This window comes from Lagenorhynchus albirostris, chromosome 7 (assembly GCF_949774975.1).
Source record: "Lagenorhynchus albirostris chromosome 7, mLagAlb1.1, whole genome shotgun sequence".
Lineage (NCBI taxonomy): Eukaryota > Metazoa > Chordata > Mammalia > Artiodactyla > Delphinidae > Lagenorhynchus > Lagenorhynchus albirostris.
In genome coordinates this window covers 35,897,326-35,923,731 of record NC_083101.1, presented here as the reverse complement: position 1 = coordinate 35,923,731, position 26,406 = coordinate 35,897,326, and the positions used below count along the sequence as shown (strand labels likewise).

General features: G+C 48.0%; 1 protein-coding gene across 1 annotated transcript in view; it reads right to left on the bottom strand.

The window, feature by feature from the left end:
* PAX5 (paired box 5) overlaps positions 1-26,406 on the bottom strand; it is a 175,652-nt gene that overhangs the window by 76,913 nt on the left and 72,333 nt on the right. Inside the window, exon 7 of the mRNA XM_060153394.1 lies at positions 1,489-1,618. Within this exon, the coding sequence (XP_060009377.1) occupies positions 1,489-1,618 (130 nt within the window). The remainder of the gene's footprint in view (positions 1-1,488; positions 1,619-26,406) is intronic.

The window sequence follows — 26,406 nt, the reverse complement described above, 5'->3', positions numbered from 1 at the left end:
TCACTGCCCCTCCCTGAGACTCGGTTTCTGCATCTGTAAAATGGGGATGCTGTCAGAGGTCTTGTCACGGGCTCTCATGACCCCAGGGGAGAGGATTCATGGGACACTTGTGATGTTAGGAAAAGTTCATTCTGACTGAGAGTTCCTCTCCCGCATCCCTGCACCGTTACTGACACCTCCCCACCTGCAGGCTCAGCAGCCCTCCAGGCTCTTGCCCCATCTCAGGTAGACAGGGGACCAAGTCACTCTTGCCTCTTAACTGATCTCCATGCGGTGCCCAGAGTCCTGGCTGCTCCTGCCTGAGCCCCACGAGCCCCAGTCTCAGAGCCGGGCCCTTCCTGCCTTGGGACCTACATGAGGCTATGAGAGAGCCTGTCTCGTCCGGCCCCCACCCCTGCCTAAAGTTCTAACCCGAATCCAGCCCTGATGCAACTACAGCCCACTCACATTTCTCAGAACCCCTTGTCTCTGGCACTACTTCCTGTGTCTTGCCTACCAACCTACAGGGACATCCCGCTACCTTAGGCTGGACCTCAAGGCTCTGGCCAAAGTGTGATCCCTAGCCCATCACTGTCTGTTAATGTGAAGTGTCCAAGACTGCCTTCTGCCTGCGTGGTCGGACAGCCTCCCGGAGCTGGTGGCTGAGTCTGTCCGTCCAAACTATCCCAGTGCTGCTGGAGCAGGGACGGGTGTCTGCCTGTCTCGCCCTCCTGGCCCAGCCCCTTCACAGCAGTGAGCCTGACGTGACCAGCCACCATGAGAGGAGTCATAATCGCAACATGTATTGGGTGCTTGTGTGTGCTAGACCAGAGTCTAAGCACCTCATATGTTTACAGCATTAATCCTCACAGCAACACTGTGGGCTGGGTGCTATCACCATATTACAGATCTTAAAACCACAGCCCAGAATTCTTATATAACTTACATAGCTAGTCAATGGCAAGTTCAAACCCAGCAGTGTGCCTCCAGGGCCCAAACTCTTCATCTTTACACTGACAGCTAAAGCAGCTGGTCCCGAGCCTTCCAGAAAGGAAGCCTAAACCTCCTGCCCTTCTTAACTCCACCTCTGCCTGGAAATCTACAATCTGCCAGGAATCCCACTCATCCTCCAGGCTGATGCCAAACAGGGCTGCCTTTCTCCTGAGAGGGCTAAATCCCAGCGCTCTGAACACTCAGCCCCACCCCCAGGGGCCCCGAAATCACCCAGCCCCTCTGACACGAGGCTTCCCTGGCCCCCCTCCCAGCCCATCGTCCGTTTGCCATTTGCTCTCCTCTGGCTTTATCAGAGCGTCTACAGCCATGTCTCATCGAAGCCACAACTTCTGGCCCCAGCAGTCCCCTGCCTGACCTGTTCCAGGACCTCATAACCTCATTAAGACAAAGATGGCCAATCAAGTCCAAAAGCACCAAGAAGCCGCTTTCCTCGTCACACACACGTCCTTTCTCTCTCTCTCTGCCACTCACCCCCCATGCCCCAGGGGCCCTCACCTGTCACAATGGGGTAGGACTGTGGCCCCGGCACGCTGCTCCCGATGTCGGCAGGGGTAGGGCTGGTCAGGTTGGCCTTCATGTCGTCCAGCCCTCCAGCCAGCGAGGCCATGGTAGAATAATCGGCGGTCTGAAAGAGGAAACAAGACAGACACCTCAGCACTGAGACTGCAAAGCACCCCAGCCAAATGCCACCACCACATTCTGGGCTCAGCCAGCTAACCCGTGCCAGTGCCAAGGCCCCCAGGGGGCTCACGGACCCCCGGTATTGAGAGGGCAGATTCAGCTCGACAGAACAAGGCAGGTATCCAGAATCAGCAAGTCTCCCCAAGTGAAGAGGTGGACAAGATTCAGTGCAGCTGCACAAGAGTTCAAACCTAGCTTCCTTATGGCCTGCAGGCTTCCCTTACCCAGCCCCAGCTAGCCAGAGACAACCATCCTCCTCAATGCAAGGAGAAGGACAGAGACATCCATAAGCAAAAGCAAGGCAGAAATAAGAGTCTTGTAGACAAGAGGACGGAAAGAAATGTTTCTGATTTCTGTGCTCTTAAACCACAGATGCAGAATCACAGAAACAAGGGTTAAAGGGAATTTGGGCCATCACTCAATCCAAATCCTCATTTCACAGATGAGTAAACTGAGGCACAAGGGGAAGAAGGCTTTGTTCAGGGTCAACAGGGGATGGTTCACCATAAACTCCCACCCAAAAGCCAATATATCAAAGCATATGAGTCACAGCTGGCAAGTGTTTTTGAATTCCAGAAGCCTGTAAACACTTGTATGCTGAAAACTGTAGGGTGCGCACATCTGATTTACCAAGTCCACACTAACCACGTGCATTTGGCCCATGAGTCATGCTCCTTTCTTTAAGCCATTTCATGAAATCAGAGCTTGCAATGAGTCATTTCCCTGGCATCCAAACCACTGTCAGAATGGTCTCCAGGCAAGGTTGTGAAGATGCCAACCTGTCTTCCCACTCAAGGACAGACTACGGTATAGGCATGAGTGACAGATCTCTTCCAACCCCCACTCCCCCGGCCTATCTTCAGTAAAAGAAATATCTGCAAACACCCAAACCAAAGAGTCTAGTTGTGCCAAGCATTGGCACAGGGAGTTTCCTCTACCACCCTGGCACTGCCAGTGGAGGACACATTCCTGTCTGTCCAGGGTTATGTCCTTGGCAGAGAGGGACAGGGAAGCGAGCAGTCTTCTGAAAGAAGTTTGCAGGCACCCTGGGAAGGATGATGAGGACTGAGCCACTGGGAGGGAAACCAGAGGAGCCACCAGGCAAGTGGCAGGCAGAGGGGACCCAGGCTCAGGCACGTTCCTGGCACTTTTCTCTGCAAATGAATTAGAAAGTACTGCCAGGGCAGCTCAGATGCCAAGCGGGGTGCATGGCAGCCGTGAGTCCAGGAGGTACTGCAGGCCCAGGCACCCTGAGATAGATTCTTGTCCAGAGCTCCCGGGGCTCTCCACCCGTCTCCAGCAGAGGCTGATTCTGAAACACGCAGAGACGAACACAGGCCTGAAGCCAGCCCGGGTAGGACAAGATGGGGGACAGGCCTCCCCGACATCAGGAATCACTATAAAGCTGCAGTAATTAAGACAGTATGGGACTGGCACAGGCACAGAAAAATAGGCCAATGAAACAGAATCAAGTCCAGAAACGGATCCATGCATATACGGAATCTTGATATATGAGAGAGGTGATGCACAAATCAGCAGGGAAGGATAAAACTCTAATAAAAAATGCAGGGTAACCAGTTATCCATTCAGAAACAAGGGGGAAAAAAGAAATTGGATCTTTACGCCAGACACAAAAATCAATTCCAGGTGGATTAGAGACCTAAATGTGAAAGGCAAAGGTATCTAACTAACATGGTCAGCTCTAGGTCCAGCCAAAAATCCTTGGGAGCAAGTCTGTCCTTCATGGAAAAGGAAACAAGTGGTCCTGGGATGCTCACACAGAGTTCCTGGTTGCTGTGAGGACAGCAGTGGGTCCTGGTCAACCTGCTGCCTTGCTTCAATGCCTCCTCCTCCAGAAAGTCCTTCATGACTACCACTCCCCAGGAAGCAGGAATCCCAGTGGTACCAGGACAATAAAAACCATAATCTTCACGACCTTGTCAAAGCTCACATTTATCGATCACTTACTCTGTGGCAGGAGCTTTACCTATATTATCCCATTTAATCCTCACAATTACCCCATGTAGTAGGTTCTGTGTTATTCCTATTTTACAGATGAAGAAACTGAGGCTTCTATTATAGAGGGAAAGTGCTTGCCTAATATCACACGGCTTCCAGGTGCCAGAGCTAGGATACAAACCTGGGTACATCTGACTCCAAAATCTCCACAATTACCCTAATGATTTTCCTATTGTGTTCTAACCCTTTAACAGGTATGAAATCACTTTGCTAGTACCAACCTTTTAAAACAGAAAACAGAGTAGTCTAGAAGAGAAATTTTCTAAGAGTCTCACACATAGAAAGAGTAAGTCTTGTTTCATTAATCTTTGTTTCCATATAAGTGGATATGCGTGTACTAGGTGGAGATGACAATATATGTCTTGCTACAGGTCACACCCAGCAGAGCCTTCATTCCATAAAGCAGGGAGCTATTGGGAAAAGGTCACTGTCCAGACTTTACCCTACGCAGAATGGGACGTGGTCATGACATTAGCCCCCTAATTTGCTTAAAAAATTAGAAAGTAAAGCTCAATGAAAGCTCCTCCTTCAGTGCACTGTCGTGTGCAGAGACAGGAGGTCAAGATGCCTCCTGTGACCCTAGGGTCCCTAGGTCCCTCCTGTGAGGGTCTCTGGGGTTTCTGGGACCCCGGGGTGAGGACCGCACCTCCCATTTCCCTATGTTCCTGTGTCCTACTGGAGGCCTGAGCATGGTGGATGCTTAGCATTTATTGAGCTTTTCTTGTGTGCAAGATGGCACGTGAAGACCAGACATGCTCTCTGACCTTTATCCACAAACCTCAAGGGAAAAGACACGTGGCCCCGAAGCCCCATCCAACAGGGACAAGGGCACAGAGCCATTTATTTACACGGTGCAGGAAGTGGTGAGGAAAGGTTTCTTGGGCAGGCTGTATTTATCCTGGACCCAAGCAATCCCTGACCACCCCCCTCAGGCTGAGAAGAGCTGAAGGAACGCTTAGGGGTGAGACAGGAGTGATCCAAAAACAAGGCACCTCCTGCAGGAGGAAGAGGTGGAGATGAAAAAGTCGACAAGCTGGGATTCGACTCTGAAGAGCTTGTGCAATGAACACTCGGATGAGCAAATGAATGAATGACCCCTTACCCTCAGGAGAGCCAGGCAGCAACCTAGCCAAGAGTAGCATCCCTGCAGCTCTCCCCACCTCACTACCAGGCCTGGCCCCTTCCTAGACTCCAGGCTAGGCAGCTGGGTCCACAAGGGAAAGCCTCTAATTCCCAAGAAAACATAGCCGACCTGGGTTGAAGAAAATGGGGAGAGGGTGGCCAATCCTGCCTATTATTTTAATGTCCACATGGAGGGGCCTTTTTGTTATTTGATTTTGTTTTAGTCAATAAATTCAGTATCAAGGTTTGTCCAGTCACTTCGAAAGTTGGCTTTGAATCATCTTTTCAAGACATGAAAATCTTCAACTTGTGTAACACGTGCAGTGGGAGGTCCAAAAACCCAGTTTCCCAACCACCGATGGTTGCCAGAAGGTAAAGTGAACTTTCTTAAAGAGCTGGGGCTCAGGGGACAGCTGGATTCATGAACCACCTCTCACTGGCCTTTGCCATTTGTGCCTCCCACCACCCCACCTAACAGGGCTGGCCTTGAGCCCAATCTCTTTCTTTGCTGGGATTCCACAGCTCTTGCTCTGCTCCTGCATGAATCAGGGGATGCTGTCATTTCATTTGCTGTGTAATTATTCCCTAATTTCTCACCACTATCTGTCCCCCTGAGCTGCCTAGATTTTTAAAGGCAACTGCATTCTCCCCAGTCTCCTGGGATCCCTGGAACCTCGTTCCACTGGCTGCTCCTCAGCCACTCCAGGCACTGTCCTCCCTCTGCCTGGGAGGCCCATCTCATCAGCCACTTTAACTCCTACATTGTCCACAAGACCCAGCTCAAATGTCACCTCCTTGGTGCAGCCATTCCTGGGCCCCACGTTCCTACCAATAAATCATGATTTCCTTGTCTATGTTTCCATAATTGGTGTCATTTTGCACAGACCTCTATTTTCATACTTGCCGCCACATGTAGTGGCTGTTCGTCTGTCTCCCTCCGGGTCTCCTTGAGAGCATAGAGCATAGAACAGCACCAGAGCCCCCTAAGTGCTTGTTGAATGAATGAATGCATGGTCCAGCAGCATGACATTTTCCACATCATCCAAAACTTAGCTGGGGAGTGTTCAAACAAGAGCTCCAAATAACATGCTAACCTCTCACCTCTACCTTTCATCAAGTCAGGTGATCAGAAAACAGCATCCTTGTCCACCATGAGATGAAGTCCCTGAGGAAGTGACTTCACTGGTCTGTGACAGAATATCAGGCATTTAGCACTGATCAGAGGCAATAAAAGAAAACAGCCATAAAAAGAACTTCAAAAAAAAAACCAAACAAACTCTGGAGACGTGTCCATTAGAATATTCAAATTCCATGTGAATCTCTCCTATAATTCATTACCAGAAAAAAAGTTTTTCCTCCTGACAAATGGTTAATTTGCCTCTGACTGAACAATAGGAACACTGGAAACCACTACATATCCCTCTTTGTCTTGGTTGCCAGGAAGACCAGTCAAATTCAGTGCTCAATCACCACAACTACATCAATGCTGGCGTCTCCTGCAATGATCTTACTCTCTCCTCTGCACAATTTCTGAACTTTTTTCAGCCTTAACTAACTTAGATATATGTAATTGTTTATTTTGCAGGACAAGTCCTTTTTGAAAATGGAGGCTGGGAGAGGTAGAAAGAGTGACAGAAAAAGAAAACGGGAGGGAAGACCAGGAGAGGGAAAGAGAAGAGAAGAGAATACATTATTGGGGCCTCTTTTCTTGGTAACAGTGGTATCTCTTTCCATATCGCATAGTTACTTGGAAAGCCAAGGGCTGAACAGTGGGGTTGTGTTGGTGCACCTATGTCCTTGGGAACATAGCCCCCCATCCTCCCTCCATCAGCCCCCAGCCTCCGACAGCCACAGGCAACAGCTGTGTTCCACACTGCTACTTCTCCAGGCTTTTGGAGTTCTTTCTTTGGATGTCATTTTGGGCTTCTGCTCCCTTCCCATCAGGGCTCCCTGGTGCTGTCCTTGACTATGACCCAGGAAGGGAAATGAACGAGGTCAGCAATTCACAGAGCATCCACTCCAATGCAACCAATTGGGATAAAACTTCTCTACCTACTCACATGAAAAGATGTTCAACATCACTAACTATTAGAGAAATGCAAATCAAAACTACAATTAGATATCACCTCACACCAGTCAGAATGGCCATCATCAAAAAATCTACAAATAGTAAATGCTGGAGAGGGTGTGGAGAAAAGGGAACCCTCTCGCACTGTTGGTGGGAACGTAAATTGGTACAGTCACTATGGGGAACAGTAGGGAGGTTCCTTAAAAAACTAAAAATAGATCTACCATATGACCCTGCAATTCCACTCCTGGGCATATAACCAGAGAAAAACATGGTCCAAAAGGATACATGCACCCCAATGTTCACTGCAGCACTGTTTACAATAGCCAGGACATGGAAGAAACCTAAATGTCCATCGATAGATGAATGGATAAAGAAGATGCGGTACATATATACAATGGAATATACTCAGCCATTAAAAAGAATGAAATAATGCCATTTGCAGCAACATGGATGGACCCAGAGATTGTCACACTCAGTACAGTAAGTCAGACAGAGAAAGACAAATATCAGTATATCACAGAATCTAAAAAAAAACTACACAAATGAACTTATTTACAAAACAGAAGAAGACTCACAGACTTAGAGAATGAATTTATGGTTACCAGGAGAGAAGGGTGGGGCGGAGGGACAGATTGGGAGTTTGGGATTGACATGTACACACTGCTATATTTAATATGGATAACCAACAAGGACCTACTGTATAGCACAGGGAAGTGCGCTCAATATTATGTAACAACCTAAATGGGAAAAGAATTTGAACAAGAATAGATACATGTATATGAATAACTGAATCACTTTGCTGTACACCTGAAACTAACACAACGTTGTTAATCAACTATACTCCAATAGAAAACAAAAAGGTTTTTTTTTTAAAAAAAAAAAAGGCAATCATCTGTCAAGCATAGTTTAGATGGGTGGGCTCCACATTTTGTTTGCATCAATTAAAAAAAACAACAAAACTTCTCTGCCTACTGCCACAAACTCCTGGGAGGCCTCAAGTTCAAGCACTGCCAAGTATGCACACCCTCCTCTCAGACACCATGCTCCAGATAACAAACCGTCTTGCACTCTCAAATGTCTGAGCTAGAAGGATGCTCAGGGTCATCTTTCCCAACCTGGAAAAACTGATTCAGGGAGGGGAATGGACTTCCTTAGCTAATTTTTATCTGCATCATTTATAGCGGTTGATCCCGTGGTAGAAAGAACAGTGAACTTGGAGCAATGGCACGGGGTTCCTGCCCCAGCTCTGCCTCTTTCTCACCTGCGTGACCTCAGGCAAGCTGGGCCAGCTCTCTGAGCCTCATTTTCCTTATTAATAAAATGAGATTTAAGTCTAAGCCCTTGCTGCCTGCCTGCCGGGGCGATTGTGAAAATCTGAAAGATAAGGAGAGGGATCACATTTCGGAAACTACACAGCACGAAGGGTCAAGGAATCCTAGCAGGGACTCAAGGAGGCGCGTGCCCCAGGAAAGTGTGTGCTGGGTGTCATTTGGGTCCCTAGGAAATTACCTGGAAAAGGACTGCCTGGGGCTGCACCAAGTATTGTCTCATCAGCACGGGGCACCACTGCCATAGCATGGAGGAGAAAAGAAACACAGACACGTGAGAAGGAGGGCAGCACGAAGCAGGGCAGTGCAGGGGGACAGGCTGCAGGGCTGGCTGCCTGAGCTGGCCACTTGGGGCCACAAGGCTTCCCCATCACCTGCTGAGCTCCTCCAGGCTCACCGTTGGGCCAGAGGTAGCCCTCGAGAGCTGGGCCAGAGGCCAACCACTCCCATCCTGAGGGACCAGACACCTGCCCACCTACACACCTACCCAGAGGAGGACAGAGGCTGGAGTAGGGGAGCTGTGTCCCCAGGGCCTGGACTGATGACAGGCAGGAGTGTGGCTGAGGAAGCCCACCAGCCCTAGGGACAGGAGGACAGGGTTCAAGTCTGACAGCCAAGTTTGTGCTGTGTGGGACCAGGCCAGGCACCTCAGTTCTTGGCTCCTTTTCTCATTTGTAATGTGGGGATATATGACCTGCCTCACAGGGTCGTGAGAAGGCACACAGGGAGTGATAAGAAAGTCAAGCGCTGAGGGCAAGCCTTTTTGTTCTCATATTTTTAGTCCTCAGGGCCAATATACCAGTGAGTTTATCAACACCAGTATCCCAGTGTGATTTTGCAAGATGTTGTCATTGGGGGAAACTAGATAAGGGTATATGGAATCCCTCCGTATTATTGCTTAGCACTGCATGTGGTGAATCTACAATTATCTCAAAATAAAAAGTTTAATTTTAAAAAGAGTTAGAAAACAAAAAACAATTAGGTTTTAGCATTGCATCTCCACTAAACCAAATAAAGATGAATCAAACTTGAAAAAAATGTTTGCTGAAAGGAGGGACTACGAATAACGCCTGCAAAAAAGTACCCCATAATCTACAAAGTGCTACTGTCAGCATTGTCTGAGGGGAAGAACTGCCAAGAATTCTGAATGGCCTCCCTCTTCCAGGAAGCCATCCTGGATTTCCCCTCCGCTGTGTTCCTAGAACCCCAAAGTGGGCACATCCCTACCACTGCACTTAACACTCTGCATTGTATACTTAATTGCTCAGGGTTCTCATTCCCCAACTACAGTGTGAACTTCATGAGGATAGGGCTGTGTCTCCCTCATCTTTGTGACAGCAGCTCCTGGCCCAGTGCCCAGCTCTGAACAGATGTGACATAAATGCCTGTGGAACCAAATGAACAGGGACAGGTACTGTGGCCTGGCTCTGCCAACAGCATCACAGGTGCTTCCTAGGGTCACTGAGAGGGTAAGTGATGGCAAAGTGCTTTTATTCATCAGAAAGTACCCTAGGCATGAATGAGACATGCTTGTTATTCATTTGGTTCTCCAGAACTGTGCCCATGCCTGGGTCAACATGGTCTGCAGTGGAATCAAGGGGCTTCCAAGAAGAGATTTGCAAGGTTTAACTGACTCATCTCTTCCTATTCTGTTTACAGCCTGGCAGGCGCCCCTCCAGCCCGCCCCCAGACACCCTTCCAGGTGGTGTGGGACAGCAGGGGAAGCCCCAGAGAGGAGACTGAAATCAGGTGTTGTGGTTTCTGTCCGGGAGAAACTTTGCCAGAAATGACTAATCCGGAGGCCCCCTTCTCCCGCCCTAGCCACTTAGAGAATCTTAGTGAGCCCCAAATCTCAGGGCCCAAAGGAGCTCAGGGGTTATGGAAGCTGATCTTCAGCTGATGCTCGAAACTCACTGGTGACAGGAAACTCACTACTTCCTGAGGCAGCCGCTTGGTGGCCACACAGCTCTGGCTACAACAAAGTGCTAAGGCCTCCCCACGTTGGTCTTGAGTGTGCTCTCTGGGGCCCCAGTTCCAAAGAATGTCCTCTCGGGGCCTAAGAAGCCTGCTTCTGCTTTTTTTTGTCGCCTCATCACCTGGTTAACTCATGCTCTTCTCACAGTCAATGCAGAGTTCACCACAAGCGCTTTTGAAATGGAAAGTGATTTTGTAGATGAGTTTTTTAAGTATTCATTCTCCCCCACCCCTAAGCAGCATGCTAGTTGTAAGCGAATGTTCTGTGCTGGTAAACCCTCCCTGGCTCCTCACTGCCTCCAGGTAATGTTGACCCAAACCATACAGGCCCCAATCCAAATCCCAACCTACTTTTCCAGTTTCAACTCAGATCTACCTACTTCCCAAACGGCACCCTCTACTCCAGCCACACCACACACATGAACTCCTGAGCGCCCCAGTCCCTCCACTCAATGCCTTTGCTCACGTTGTTTCCATCCTCACCCCAGTCCAAATCTTGTCCTCTAAGGCCCACTTCCAATGCCATCTCCTCCTGGATGGTTCCATAAATCTCTCTGGTTGAAACAAATCATTCCCTTCTCTGAATTCCCGCAGCATTTTCCCCGCACCTCATCTGGGACATTTGTCCCCTGCTACTCGATCCCAGTCATTTGGCAGCATGTCTGCTCTCCCTCTGAGATAAGGAGGCTCCTTTGGGCAGCCTGATCTGAACCTGGGTCCCACCAGTAGGCCTGGGCAGGACATATCCTGAGTGAAGCTGAGAAGGGAGAGAGGGAAGGAGCAAAGGAATCTGGGGCCCACCCTGAACCTCAAGAAATCTGTAAGAAAAGCAGGGAGAGAAGGCCCTGGGCTCGGAGCATTCCGACTCTTGTCCTCCCCAAATGCAAGAGAAGAAATGACAAAGCTTGGAGCACAGAGTTCCACTTCCGGAGGACAAGAGCTGGGACCCAGCAGCCAAGGCCCCCTGAATGATAAGAAGATGCAGTGGGGTGGGGGGATGCGGGGGGGAGACTCGTGTGGAGGAGGGAGAGGAGGACTCCCTGTTTGGGAAGCCCCAGGGTCTGCTCAGACTCTGCCATCCAGATCCTGATGTAGAGAAGAAGAGGGAGATTTCCAAAAACAAAGCTCTATCTTGGAGCAGCCAAATTCCACCAGCTTCTTCCAGGCAGTTCATGGTGGGGCCTGGCTGTTCAACCCTGCTACAGGGAAGGGAGAAGGGCAGGGAGACCCACTAACCACAAAGGAATGCAGGCCTCTTGGCTACCTAGGGGCCTGAAAGGGGGCATGCAAAGGGAGGTCCCCCATCCTAAAGTACCTGGTACAGGAGTGGGGGACATCCCAGGATGCTCATAGCTCATTTTCTTTCGGACTTATCTCCCCACTGCGGGAAGACAGAAAGGCTATCCTGGGTCCATAAAGAAATGAAAAGACTTCCCTCTGTACTGCAAGATCAATAGGATGGGGGCACGGAGGTAAGCCTGGATGCCCCCTCCACCACCTCTGCCCTGCTACCTCTGAGTGGTGACACGCACGTGCGCACACACACACACGTACACTCCCACATATACACACTCCTCAGGCCAAAGGCCATCTCTCTGCCCCTTCTGCTCCCCGTCAGAAAGAACTTTGTAACAGGCAACATTCTGAAAAGGCAAACAGGCAGCCTCGGGAGGGTGTGTCCTCTTTGTCACCAAAGTTTGCTAGAGCCAAACAGACATCGTGCGAGAGAAATACCAGAACAAGAAGGCTGAGAGGACCAGGCCTGTCACGGCTATTTCAGGCTCCAATTCAGACGTCTTTACCAGTTCTCATCTAAACCCTCAGACACAGAATAAGTCAGGAGTACTCGCATTTCCTGGACGCTTACTACACATCAGCTACGTGTTCTAGGTGTTAAAACCTATTAATTTATTTAATCTTACAACGACCATATGGGGTAAGTATTATTACTCCCGCTTTACAGAGGATGCAAATGAGGCACAAGGGGCCAAAATAATGTGTCTGAATCACCCCCCAGCAGCGCAACTCCAAGTCTGAGATCCTGAACGCCACCAGACACCACCGTCATCAACTCTATCCTGGTACGAATGAGAAAACTGAGAATAGGGAGTGGAATGAGCCGCTCAGGGGCTGTTAAGACTCAGGTCCTTTCTGATGCCAAAGTCTGCGTTCTTCACCACGACTGCACAGTGCCTCACGCTGGGCCCAGGAGAGGGAGACTGACTGCTAGGCCAGGAGCATCTTCATAGGCTTCACAACCTCCTCAGACACCTACCTGCTCCCGACTCTCTACCTGTGACAAGGCCAGTCCTTCTCCCTGACTGCCCTTTCCTTTCCTCTCCTTCAATCTTGTCCCTCCACCCCTTCACGTCCCTGCTCTAGAATGACCTCCAGTATGAAATGTTTCCAGGTGGGTTCGGCCAGTGATGGTATGAACCTCATCATTTATTCTCCCCACTTAGTCGCAGAGGGCAGCCTAAATGATAAACTCAGAGGACAGCTGTGCTCAGACTGATGTCAGTGTTAGCAAGTAATCTTAATATTAGTGGGAAACAACAGAGAAATAAAGGAAAACGTGACATTGTTAGCATTGTTAAGAGAAAAATCAGGCATCGGACTGTTTGCTCGGTTCAAGCGCTGTGTTCTCTATTGAAGGCAACATTCTGGTTTTAGAAAGATGAGAAACTAAAGGAAGGAGACACTAGGCTTAGGTTTGAGCTATTATGTGTAAGCCCAAATTTTAGCTAATGTAAATAATAGAGACAAAACTAGCACAATAACAATGGTGTTTCTGTTTATATGCCTCTTTATCAAGATTAAGTTCTTTAATAGCCTTTGCTTTTAATTACTGAAAATATGTTTGCATTTTGCAGTCGTGTTAATTTCATGAATCTTGCATTTCATACCTGGAAAGAAAGCATAATAACCATTCTTTGTGCTAATACCTATAATTTATTTAAACAAGCAAGCCATTGGCCTTGAGACTGGACATGTAAAGAAATACACTTCGGAAGGCTTGGTTCGAGCTTGATTTTTAACAGTTCCTTTCCCTCTCTCTCTCTCTCTCTCTCACACACACACACACACACATACACATACACACACGTTAACTTTAGCCTCCTGCTTTTATTTCCTTCACCTCTCAACCACAAATCAAACCTCAAATAATACTAAAACTGCTGGCTAGAAAGAGGCTTCCCACAAATAAACAAAAGCTTTCAAGCCAAAGGCAGAGACGTTCACATCTCCCCATCCAACCATCTCCACCTCCTCTGCCTGCTCCAACATAACAGCCTCTCTCTGCCCAGCTGCCCAGGAAAACCCTGAAATCTCTCATTTTCATTTCCAGCAGAGGAAGAGGTTTGATCCCTCACATAAAAAGAAAAGTTCAGTAATAACAGTAAGCTGGGAACCCCCCAAGCAGACTTTTCCCTGCCACCCATGTCAAGCTCACAAAGAGAAAAAAAAAATCGCATCACCCGACATGGTTGGGAGACTTTAATCCAAAGCACTGCTAATTAATATCCCCGGCTTTCCAGAAGCCAGTGCCACCTACAGCTGCGAGGGCAACAAGGCTGTTCTCCCTTCAATTTTATGGGAAGAACATTTTCATTACAAAGCCTCCTCCCAGACCCTCCTCTCTCACCAGATTAGCCGAGAAGGAAGCGGATGATCCATGCATCAGAACTCCTTCTCTCCCCATTAATTTTATTATTTATAACCCATTTTACAGGTTTATTGGTGCAACTCACTGTGCATCTGGCCAGAGCCCTCTGACAAAAAGTGGTATCTTCCTGCATCTTCTACTCAGGGGGAGTTTATGAATTGGTCCCCAGAATGTGCCAACTTTTTGAAATCTGCCTTGGAGAGGGAGCTGACTCTAGTGGCATTGCCTGCTACCCCGCACAAACATACCATTTTTAAAGACGAATGTTGAAGGTTCTAAGCTCACTCATTTGTGAAATGTACGTGTACTTGATGGCTTAGCATGAGCTCTGGGTGCTCCCCCAAGGACTCCCTAAGACCCTGGGGGAAGTCCTACGTGGCCCCAACCAAACCAAGCATCCCCAGCTGTTCCAGCAGAGTTGACCCAGTTTTTAACCCAAACTGCCAGGCTACGAACAGGCCTGGAGAGGCCACGTGTCTGACCATTTTATTCTGAAACCCCACGTGCTCAAAGCTGTCTCTTTCCAGACTCCTAAAGGGACTCCAAATCCAATCTAAATGTCTTGAATTTACCTGTTTGTCTTTTATACATATAAATAGCTGCATTTCCATTCTCTCTTTGTTTCTCATTTTCATTTGGTTCTAATATCTGCATGTAAATGTCAGAAAATAGCATCTGTAATTGGGGATTATGAAGTATGGCCAGCTCCTGACAGGCTGCTAAGGAAGATGGATTATCCTCATTTTTCTGTAAATTTTGTCAATTTTGGAATTCATAAGCTATCAACACTGATCAAAATGGGACTTCACAGCTGTGTCAAAAAAAAAGAGAGAGAACAAGAGAGTGAGGGCGAGCTCTGGAAGGCAGGCGGGTGTGCTCAGGGGCCAGATGGCAGGCAGCCGTGGTGTTGGCGCATCAGATTGGATCATCGGTGACCACCCTCCTCCCTGTGCCCTCCCCTCCACGGTGGCAGCTCACTGCGCAAGGGCCACCCTGGAAATCGGAGTGGGGCTACCTAGTCCCCTGGCTAAATCAAATAGCTAAATCACACTACTGGAAGGCCACAAATCCTCCAAGGCACCCACTCAAACCCGAGGCTTAATTTATTGCCCGGCGCAGCCTTCCTTATTTATCCGAGGAGTCTGCAGGCTCCCTCAGCACGGGCCTCCGAGATGTTCTACTCCTTCCAGACCATCACGGCCCACTTGAGGCAATTGTGTTGGCTTCTCTCTCTCAATTTTCCCATTACTGGGAGTAAGTACTGTTGGGACTCTGTAATAGCCCGACTGCAGCCCATATCAATAACAGATGAGGTTTAATCGTCCAACACAAAAATTATTTAGGCGCAGTAAGGACATTCAATGTCATTTGCATAATGGCATTTCTATCGCACGCACCTAACCCGTCTTGCATAAACAAGGCCTTGGGACCATAAATAATAATAAATCATGACGTCTGCAAGCCTCTTGCGGTAATAGGAGCCACTCTTTGTGGAAATTATTTCAGCAGGAAATGGGCACTGTAATTTTAAAGACATGTGGTAAGGACAGGTGCAGTAAATCACGCCTGCGCACGAGCCTCCGGAGCAGCCGGGGACCTGCCCCAAGCCCACAGCGACATCCCTGGGCAACTGGAAGAGCAGGTAGGTCTTGAGGGGGAAACATCCGGGGCCTCTAGAATGGACAGATGAACGTGCCACTGCTCCAGGAAACTGCGAGAAGGCAGGATGCTCAGAGCCCAGCACAGAGAGAATGGGTTTCAGACCTGAAGAAGCACCCAGGCCTCAGGTCAGAAACTGTCTTTGTTCCAGGAGAATGGAAACGCCATGAGAGCAGCGATTTTCGATTTTTGTCGGTTCTGTTCCCTGCTGTACCTAGAGTAATGCCTGGCTCCCATCAGGTGCTTGGGAAATATCCTAAAGACATGCAATGAGAGGAGAAGATCCTGGGCTCAGGTAGTGAGTGGATGAGAAGAGCCCTGAAAACAGGTTAAGGTGAGATAGACGGAGGCACAGCCCAGTGGAATTAAGGCAGGATGAGGCACAGAAGCACAGGTACTGCTGATCTGTGAATTACAGAGTGAAAATGTCCAATAAACTCTAAGTCGTATTGCAAGGCAGCTGTGGGGTAAGAGAAGGGCACAGATGGGGGATGGCTAGCACAGCGGCAAAGCCTGCAGGTTCAAGAGGCAGACACAGCTGAGTGAGAATCCCAGCTCAATGCATCTCGACTGACTGCCCCTCCCCTCCGCACCCCAGCTTTCTCATCTGTCGAGCGAGCCTAATAACTACAGGCGGTACTGTACAGTACTCGGTATCTGCGAGTTCTGCATCCGCGGATACAGAGGGCCGACTGCAAGGGGCTTGAGCATCCCGGAATTTGGGTATCTGCAGGCAACCTGGAACCAGTCTCCCGAGGATACCGAGCGATGACTGTACTCAGCTCACAGAGTTGTTCTGAGGGTTAAATGAGATAATGTGTGCAAAGTAACCAGCGCTTGATCAAGCTTTGCCGTCATCATTATTGGTACGACTGCTGTTATCTATCCTTCAGGAAGCAACAGCAGAGAGTTCAAGTACAACTCTGCCTCTTACTGGCTGTGGGCCTCAGCTACCTCTGGTCTGTCCAAGAAGAGCATGTTAAGACCGTCCCTACCTCCCTCCCAGAGCTGCTATGACAGTCAAATGAGGTGGTGCCATGAAGCTCCTCGTTAGTATAACATGCTGTCTGCACGGGAAGGATGAACATTAACATTCCTCATGAGTGCGTGCAAAGAACGTGGGGGAGAGTTCCCTACACCTGCCCCCTGTCATCTCCAGCCACCCCTGGCAGCACCCTCAAAAGTTTGTTCTTTCCAGAAAAGTCCTGACAGGATACACACGAAGGCAACCACAGTGTTGCCTCTGGGAGGGAGAAGAGGGACTGAGATTGGAGCTGTTAGTTTAAGCCTTATCTGTAATGTGCTAATTTTACTGGAAGAGAAGTAGTACTTGCGTCATTGGGATTTTTAAAGCTGATGGACTTTCATACCTCTATGCCCTGGCACACCCTATCCCCTCTACTGGAATACCAAAAGCAACGAACATGCTGATGGAACGGCAAAAAGGTGCCAACCCAATGATTTAACAACAATACCCAAGTTTCTCATGCAAAGGAACTGAGAGAAACAGCATGACATCATTTCTCCATCAAGTCTGGCTTTCCAGCTCAGGAGGCCTGGTCTGTGGGCTGTGCTGGCCCACAGAATGATGTAAATCACAGGCACCCGCAATCGCTTGGGAGGTAGATGGCTCCGGCACCTGCAGTGCCACCTTCAGCTTACACATTGACCTCACCCTTGCCAAAATGAGAAAACTGCTCAGAGCCAAATAAGGTCTGGAGTTTAGTTATTAGTATTGTACTAATGTTAGTTTCTTAGTTTTGACAAATGGATTGTGGTTATATGACATTAACAATAGGGGAAACTGGGGGTGAGAAGTATGTGAGAACTTTCTGTACTACCTTTGCAACTTTTCTGTAAATTTAAAATTGCTCCAAAATAAAAAGTATACGTAAAAAAAGAAAAAAAAAAAAGCAGCCAGACTTCACTCATAATAAGAGAAAAGCCCAGTAAAACCACAGTGTATCCTTTTTGATCTGTCAGATTAGCAATGATTCAAGGGGTTGACCCTACACTGGGTGGGCAGATGGGGAAAACAGGTCTTCTCACTTCAGGGAGGAACCTCATTGGAGAGCAAGGGCTCTATCTTTCAAAATTCACAATGCACACACACTGATCCAGCCATTCCACTTCTGGGAGTTTATCCCGCAGGTATAGTCTCATAGAGACAAGGATGCTCACTGCAGCCTTGTTTTTTGTTTTTTTTTTTAATTTACTTATTTTTATTTGGCTGCATCATGAGGCTTATGGGATCTTAGTTCCCCAACCAGGGATTGAACCTGTTCCCCCTGCAGTGGAAGTGCAAAGTCCTAACCACTGGACCGCCAGGGAATTCCCACTGCAGACTTTTTTGAAAAAGAAAAAGGTTGGAAGCAACCAACAAGAGCCTTGTTAAATAAGTTATGATACCCCCCCATATAATGGAATACTATGTAGCTGTTAAAAAGAATGAAGCAGCACTCTATCCATGTGGAACAATTGCCAATAAATATTTGTTATGGAAAAGAACAAAAATAGAACAATGGGAGGGGAGTTTTATGTATGTGTGTGTGTATGTGTATATATATATATACACATACACATAAATATACACATATATATGTGTGCACATATATATATATACACACATAAATACACACATATACCTTACCCTCACCAAAGTATTGTATGTAAATCTCTAAAGAATACAGAAGAAACTGCTAAGAGTGGTTGCCTCCCAGGAGGGGAACTGGGTAGCAGGTAGAGGAGTCAGGAGGAGACTTACTTTTCACTGTATACATTTGATATTGTCTGAAATTTTTACCATTTGCATGTACTACCTATTAACATTTTTTTGAATAAAAAAATAAAGAGTGTTGGTCAGGTAAGTGGCAATGAGCACGGGCTGCCTGGACTTGACCAGGGCCATGGCTGTGCCCATGGGCCCCTCAGGACCCCATCTGTCTTAAAGGGTGCCCCGCACACCTCTGCATCACCCAGCCTGTCTAGCACGAGTCTCCGGGCAGCGAACTCAGCAGCTGGTGGCCAGATGCATGAATTCCTGTGCCCACCTGTGTGTCTAGACCCCTGCCCCACTCCTCAGCTCAGGGAAGGACTGAGGCCCTCCTGCATCAGACCCGCAGCTGCAGACAGTGTCTGAGCTGGAGGAGATGTGGGGTATCCCCATTCATCATTTTCAGATGGAGATTTGAAGCCTGGTGTGGGAAAAAAAAACTTGCTCACTGCAGAGAAGTAAGTTGGCCCAAATCAGAGCTCAGGTTTCAGGAAAAGCAACACTTGCCATTGGGAGCAGGAAAGAAACAGGAGCCATTTCTCTGGCTCTCAATTGCTTCATTGGCAAGATGGAAATAAGAATGTCTGTCTGCCCTTTGTATCCCAAAAGTGTGAACAGGGATCAGATAAGGTCACTGGTAGGAAAGCAGTCAGGAAACTTCTGAGCACCTTACATGGACAGAATCCCCCGCTGATGTGCTGGGTGGGCCCTGAAGAAGATCTAGGATGGGTACATTTACAAACCCCTGCTAGGTTACAAGTGTTGTGCTTAGATGCTGACACAGCTTTTTAAAAAAATTTATTTATTTTATTTATTTATTTTTATAAGTAAAAAATATATTTGTATTTTTTAAAAATATATAAAATTTGGCTGCGTTAGGTCTTCATTACTGCGCGTGGGCTTTCTCTAGTTGCGGCGAGTGGGAGCTACTCTTCATTGTGGTGCCAGGGCTTCTCACTGCAGTGGCTTCTCTTATTGCGGAGCACGGGCTCTAGGTGCGCGGGCTTTAGTAGTTGTGGCACGTGGGCTCAGTGGTTGTGGCTCGCGGGCTCCAGAGCGCAGGCTCAGTAGTTGTGGCGCACGGGCTTAGTTGTTCCACGGCATGTGGGATCTTCTCGGACCAGGGCTCGGACTTGTGTCCCCTGCATTGGCAGGTGGATTCTTAATCACTGCGCCACCAGGCAAGCCCAGCACAGCTTTTATGTTGAGCTTTGCTCCAACTCAATCAGAGACGTACTGTCATTTTTTACTCTTCCTTTGTGCAGATGCAGAAACTGAGGCACAGGGAAATGAAGTGAATTTCCCATGGTCACACAATTAATAGAACTGTAACCTAGATCATGCAGCCACAAATGCTGATGCTGGAGGCTGAGCTTTTCTCAGAGATGCTGCTAGTGGTAGTGCAAACAGGCTTTGTTCCCAAGGTGCATGGGCACCGTAGCACCAGTTACCGTGAAAGGCTATGGCCAACGGGCAGGGTCTCATGGCTGGTCAGCTACCTTCAGCACAACCGATTCTACCCCAGGAAGGCTGCAAAATGTGGACCACCCACTGACCCTCCTCTCCCAGCCGTCTCCTCTGCGCCCAGCCCTCAGTTCCCCCTACCCAGAGCCTCCTCTGTCTTAGCTTACTCTCCCCCGGTGCTCGCCCCATCTCAGCCAAATCCACGTATTCTTTTCCAGCTCAGACCCACCATCCCCACCTCAACCGCTTCACACCCCTGTCTCCCCATTTCCTGTGACATGGACAGGATCATCTTGCCTGGTGGCTCTCTGGTCTGTCTGCAGGACGACTGAATGAATATATCTCCCAGGGACATTACCTGACGTGGGTGCAGTCCGAGGGGGGAGCTGCGGCAGAGAGGGGGGCTCTGAGGTGCCCAGATCCTCCCCAGTCTGCTGGCTGGCTCCTAGCATCCCACAGGCATTAGCTCCAATTCATTTCCCATCCTTTCCTCTCTCTCATTTTAAATGGCTACGCCCAGCCTCCAGAACATGAGCCTGGAGTTTTACCACCCAAACTTTCTTTTGAAAAGCAGAACTTCGTGGTGAGATAAAGCTGATCTTAACTCGCTTAGTTCAACTCGACTGAAGACAATGCTGAGGATTTGTGGGTTGGTTTGACATTCACACAAGCACACAAGAGCCACATCTTTGCAAGCTATTTAATACCCAAAAAGAAGGCCTAGGGATCTCTGTGTCAGGATTCAGAGTAAAATAATACGGCAAGAGAATTTTCATATTAAAATCAGAAAACATACATGAAAGACTTTGAGAAGAATAGACGAGAGTCCAAACAAGTGTGCCTATTAGCAATTGTTGTATTAACTTTATTTATTCGTTCACTCATTCTTTCATACCTCATCACTTTCCAGAAAAGATTTACGGCAGCTCACAATGGGACAAAAAAAAAAAAAAAAAATACGAGGAGGCGGGGAAAGGCAGAAAGGAAAGCAAGAGGAGAGCATAGAATGGAACCAACGACAGTCAACTGGAGCCACCAGTGAGCACGTAAGACCTGCCCAGGTGGGCCCTGCACTGCACAGGGACCCTCACATAAACCATCACACAGTCCTCGGAGGCAAGCCCTCGTTACTCGCATTTTGTAGATGAAGGAAATGAGGCTTAGCAAGGCCAAGGAACCTGCCTGAGACCACGCAGCTGACAGACGACAGAGTTGGGAATGAACCCAGGCAGTGTGGCTCCGGAGCCCACACGCTCAAACACCACACCATCCACACCATCAACACCAAGACTGGGGCTGGAGGCTTATGAGCTTGCTACAAGGAGGGACCACAGCCAGCCCTCCTTGCTGCCACCTGGAGAAGAGGAACCTGGTGTGTTACTTCACAGAGTCCGTGAGATGCAAACTGTCCATTGCTCACAGGTTCTCACTGCTTTCAGGCTAGGAAGGGGTTCTCCCCAGGCCCTCCCTAAAGAGCAGGCTGAGAAATTGTGAATTCCTCCAGACCCAGGGATGATGAACGCAGGTTGTTTCTTAGGGTGTCCCTCATGCAGGTTCAGGCATCACCCTCAACTCACTAAAAGTAACTCTAAGGGGATCACACAGGTAGTTCAGTTACTCAACTGAATGGCCCGATCTGGGAATCATTTTAGAATAAATGGAAGACTCATCGATTATATGTTCTCCAAGCAATCATTCCTATATATTTTTTCTCTGAACCAAACTGATAATAATGAGAAGCTTTTGATTCTAACAAGTGGCAGGAGGGAAGCTCCTCTGTGCGCACAGTTCAAAGTTGACCCAGCTGGCAGCTGACACCCTCTTATGAACACTGAAGGGCCTGGTAGGAACCTGGGGCTGAAGTCTCAGAGGTACGCAGAGAAGCTACCTGCCGCAGGGACAGGAATCTCCTTAGAAAATTGTTTTGGATCCACTCCAACACAGAGATATCTCGATGATGGAGACCCCACAGTTCTCCTCCACTTAGCACTGTCACAAGGGTTATGTCCCAGAAGATACCTGGGGCAGGTGTAGCCACTCCCATCTCTGTCATTAAAAAATAAAGGAAATAAAACTCCCTTTGGACAACTAGCTTTGATCAATGCCACTTCTATTACCTTCTAGGATGAAATCGATTCCAAGATAACCAAAACAAGTAGCTTGTTAAAAGGGATTGCTATTTATAAATCTGTTCAAACATGGGAAACAGGTCCTAAAAACAGTAACTTTTATTTTAGAATACTTGGCCTACAGCCGTTCTTTCAGGCAGGTTGGATCAGCTGGTCCAATTGTTTGGGCAACTCTTGAAGACAGAAGAGCCTGTTTTCAAATCCCAGTACCACCACCCAACAGCCGCGTGGCCTTGCGAAAGTTACTTAGTCATTTTGTTCCTCAGTTTCCTCATCTGTAAAATTAAGATAATAGAAGTTCCCGCCTCACAGGGCTGCTGAAGGGATTAAATGTGTTAACTGGATAACAGAAGGGGAAACCAGGTGTTGGTGATAGGTCACAGCCTCACCAGGCTCTTTGGGGTTAGAGTCCATTTTAGGATATTAGGAAGTCACTGGTGAGCTATGAGGCATCCCCAGGAGACACTTGAGACAACTTATTACCAATAGGCAAGTCCCCAACAGAATCTGAAAGCCCCACAGCCCACTTTCTGTTTCTCAGCTCCTAACCTCCCAAACCACAAAGAATAAATGATGTCAGCCATGCCCAGAGCCAAAACAGGAGGGAAATGGTTACCTAAATGTCCCTTCCAAAGAGGATCAGAAGCCCAGAAAAAGATAGTAGCAAGAGAATCTATAGTGCTGTCCACAGGGCAGAGATGGCACAGGATTTCTGCAGATTTATTCCATGTGCTATAATTTAACAGCCAGATGCTGTTCATAAATGAATTCGTTGAGAACAATCTGTATAAATTAATACACCTATTCCTAAAAGAGTGTCCCACAGGGGAGCAATAATCCCCTTCCCAGCAGCTCCAGACACAGCCCTATCCACCCTCCCCCCACCAATCCTCATACCACAGCATCCAAAAGTGATGAGCGCTTAAGTTGAAAAGACAAAAATCACACTGTGTAACCAAACCTACTGCATGTGTCTTGCCAATCAAATGTAATGTAAAAATTTTAAACCTTGTTGTGTATCAAGTAGCATCCCTTCAGTTTCCTTATATTTTAAATGAAAATAAACACCAAGCTAGAAGGGTTTGTTACGAGAATTAAATGAGATAATATGAAGTATTGAACCATATGCACCGTCCAGATATTATAGTATTATTTACATGCCATATTATATTGCATTTTATTATATTGTACTCTGTGTGTGTGTGCACGCATGGTGTGTGTGTGTGTGTGTGTGTGTGCGTGTGTGTTTTAAAATGGGCTTTTCAAAGTCATCAAATGTAGCCCTCATTTTCTAGCCACCTGAAACTACTGCCCCTTCCCCAGACTATACATGCACAGGACTCTGTGCTTTCACTCTTCCTCTTCTCCTTCCAGCACCCTCTTACTCAAACTCCTCCCCACCCGCTTCCTGTGCAGCCCCCTGACTATAGCTCTGTAGGGATAGGAGCCTTGTCTGTATCATTCAGGCATTCTCTGAGCATGTAAATAATAAGGATAAATAACACCTACTGAGTGTTCCCATGTGCCAAGAGCCATCCAAGACGTTGCACACATGAGCCTCCCGTTCTATCCTCACGCCAACTCTGGCACACTAACATCCCCATCTTCCTCTTGTGGATGGGGAAACTGAGGCTCCGTGAGGTTGGGCAACGTGATCAAGATCACACAGCCAGTAGGTACAGGCACCAGGTTCCAGAACCAGGTGAACTCCAGAGCCCTCACTCTGAACCACCTTGCCTGTGGCCAGCCTGGGTGACCAGTGCAGTGCTGCCTGAGTTCCCAGACAAGCTGAGCATGACAGGGAGGGGCAGGCGTCCCCAAGATCCCGATCACAGGCGCTGGCGGTCCCAGCTCCTCCTGCCAGAAGGGACATTCACAAGCTCAGAAGTACCAGAGTCTGGGTTGGAATACCCTGTTCTCCCTTCAAGACAGATCTAGGGGACTGGAGAATTCCTCTGTTGTACCAAAAGGAAAATATTAATTTGCTTGTTTGTAGGGGAAGATTCTTATAACACAACCCAGAATTAATAATTTATTACGGAGGTTTCTTAGCTCCTCAGGCAGAAGTTCTAAAAGTGATACAAATTGTTTTGATTACTTTAATAGTATTTTCCCCTCAAAGCTTAAACTCATTTGCTGTGTAATCTGTAGCCAGGCAAACAGTGAAAACAGGGAACGCCTGGGAAGGAGAAAGTTCCCAGCAACTCCTGCAAATGTTCTACCACTGCGTCTGGTCCGTCTCTCATCCCTCCCACCCGGCGTCCCCGTCTCTCTGCCTCCTCTCAAACTCCCCTCCTGTCCATCCAGCCCTGGTCCCTTTCCCACCATGACCCTGTCTCTCTGCCCTGTGGAACCTCAGCTGTGACAAATGCTCCTCGATGATAATGATAATAACAACAACAACAATAGAAGTAACATTGACCCAGTGTCTATTATGAGCTGGACCCTCTGCTAAGCCCTTTTGACATTCACCTCATTTAATGTGTACAACCAAAATGACACAAGAACTGTTATTATCCCATGATATGAGAAAACTGAGGTAAAAGCAGTGGTAAAGCCAAATAGGTTTAAAATAGTAACTTTGCACACAAAGGAAGAAAAGCTAATGTTTGTCTAAGTGATAGTGCCCAGCGTGCTCAAGTCCAGGAATAAAGAAATAATCACACAGACTCTAGAGGTAAACCTCCATCACTTATTACCAGAATCTCCCCAGGCTCAAAAAAAAAAAAAAAAAGTAACCTAACAGGTTGTAAAGTCACGAGCAGCTGCTTCAGAAGCCTGTGCTCTTAACCACAACACTGTACCTCCCCCAGCGGTCCCGCAGATGTGGGTCCCTGACTTCCGCCCCAGTGGAAAGCACGCCTCCCTCCTCTTGCAGCGACTTCCTAGGAGAGGCAGAGGGGTCTGCACACTCACTGTTCCCCAGCACCAATCCCAGGCCACTGCTCCCCGACACCATCCTGCCACACCATCTCCTCCTCAGAACCCCACCAGTGGGCCCAAGCCAGTCCCTCCACACTGTTAGTGGACTGCCTGCATCCCTCCTGACAGATGACCCCTTCCTGGGGCCCTCCCACCGTCATCTTCACCTGCCCTTGACCTCACTGAGCACACCTCTTTGACTCCATTGGTCTTGATCTCCAACCCCCTGCCCAGCCCCATGGATGGCCACAGGTAAGACCTTATCCTGTCATCTGGAGGTCCACCTCCAAGTCCTCACCCGCTAAGCTCCTTCCAAGTACAGCCTCTCATCATCTTCCTTTCACACCCTCCTCCTGATGAGCCGGCTCTTGCCAGGAACCCGCAGAAATTACAACAGGTGGATAAAGTTATCTGCCCTTTTGGTGGACTGAAATGGTAATAACATCACCAATTCCCTTACCTCGACCCTGGAATGGCCATATCCTCTTAAAAGCACTGACACTGAGTTGGTCTATGTGATGGTCTTCAATAAATTCATTCTGTTATGCTTAACAGCCAAGACATCAGGAAAAGGTCAATAAATCCATCTTTTCTCCAAAATAGAAGAGAGGAAAGACAACCCCATCTGTCACAGAATGCCAAAGCTCCGAACTGGAGAGGAAACTACTGGTCATCTCTTCCAAGCCCCTCTCCAATGCTTGAAGACTTTCTTCAGCCTTCCTTCCAAGAGGCCACACTGCCCAGGCCAGGCACTCCCAGTGACAGGAAACCCACAGCCAATCCACATGTGTGCAGTTCTGCCTGTTTGAAAAGTTTCCTTCGACTGGGTTGAAAGCTGCCCGTCTCTAATTTCCTCTAGGTCCTGGGTCTGCCCCCTGGAGCCACAAATAAGTCTTCTCCTCCATGGGAACCCCTCTGAGATAAGATTACACTCTCGTATATCCAGTGAATTTTCCCTTCTCCAGGCAAGTTCCACTTCCTCCACAAGTACCTCACAAGACAGGTTTAAGGGATGGGGAAGCAGGGTGGTGTAAATGGTGGTTCAGAGCACAGGCCCTGGACTCTGACTGCCTGGCTTCAGGATCTGGCTCCAAATGTTTCTACCTATGGGTCTTGGGACAAGTTGTCCTCTCTCCACTCAGTTTTCTCACCTGTAAAACGGGAATAATTCCACACCACCCACTTCATAAAGCATAGAGTAAGGAGCTACATAAAGATTTCAGCACAGTTTCCTGGCACATACTAAGTGCTTAGTAAATGTTAGAGGTGTAGTCACTTCCCCAACCTGGTCACCTCCTCTGGTCATCTTCCAATTAGTCAACATCGTTCTTAAGGGAAGGCACTCACCTGGAATCCCACATCACAGGTGTGGCCTGACCAACACAGAAGAGTTCACATTCACTGTCAGCTATGTCTAAGTTCACAGACAGCTAAAACCCCTAGATTTTTCTCACCAGTGCTTCTGTTAATCTTCATGTCCACTTGCCATGGTTTTCTGAAATTTTACTTTTATAACTAGGAGGTTATTATTTATGAAACCACTGAACCATTCCTATGCCAAGGTCTACTCACTCTTACTATAGCTAGAACTATTCGCCCATACC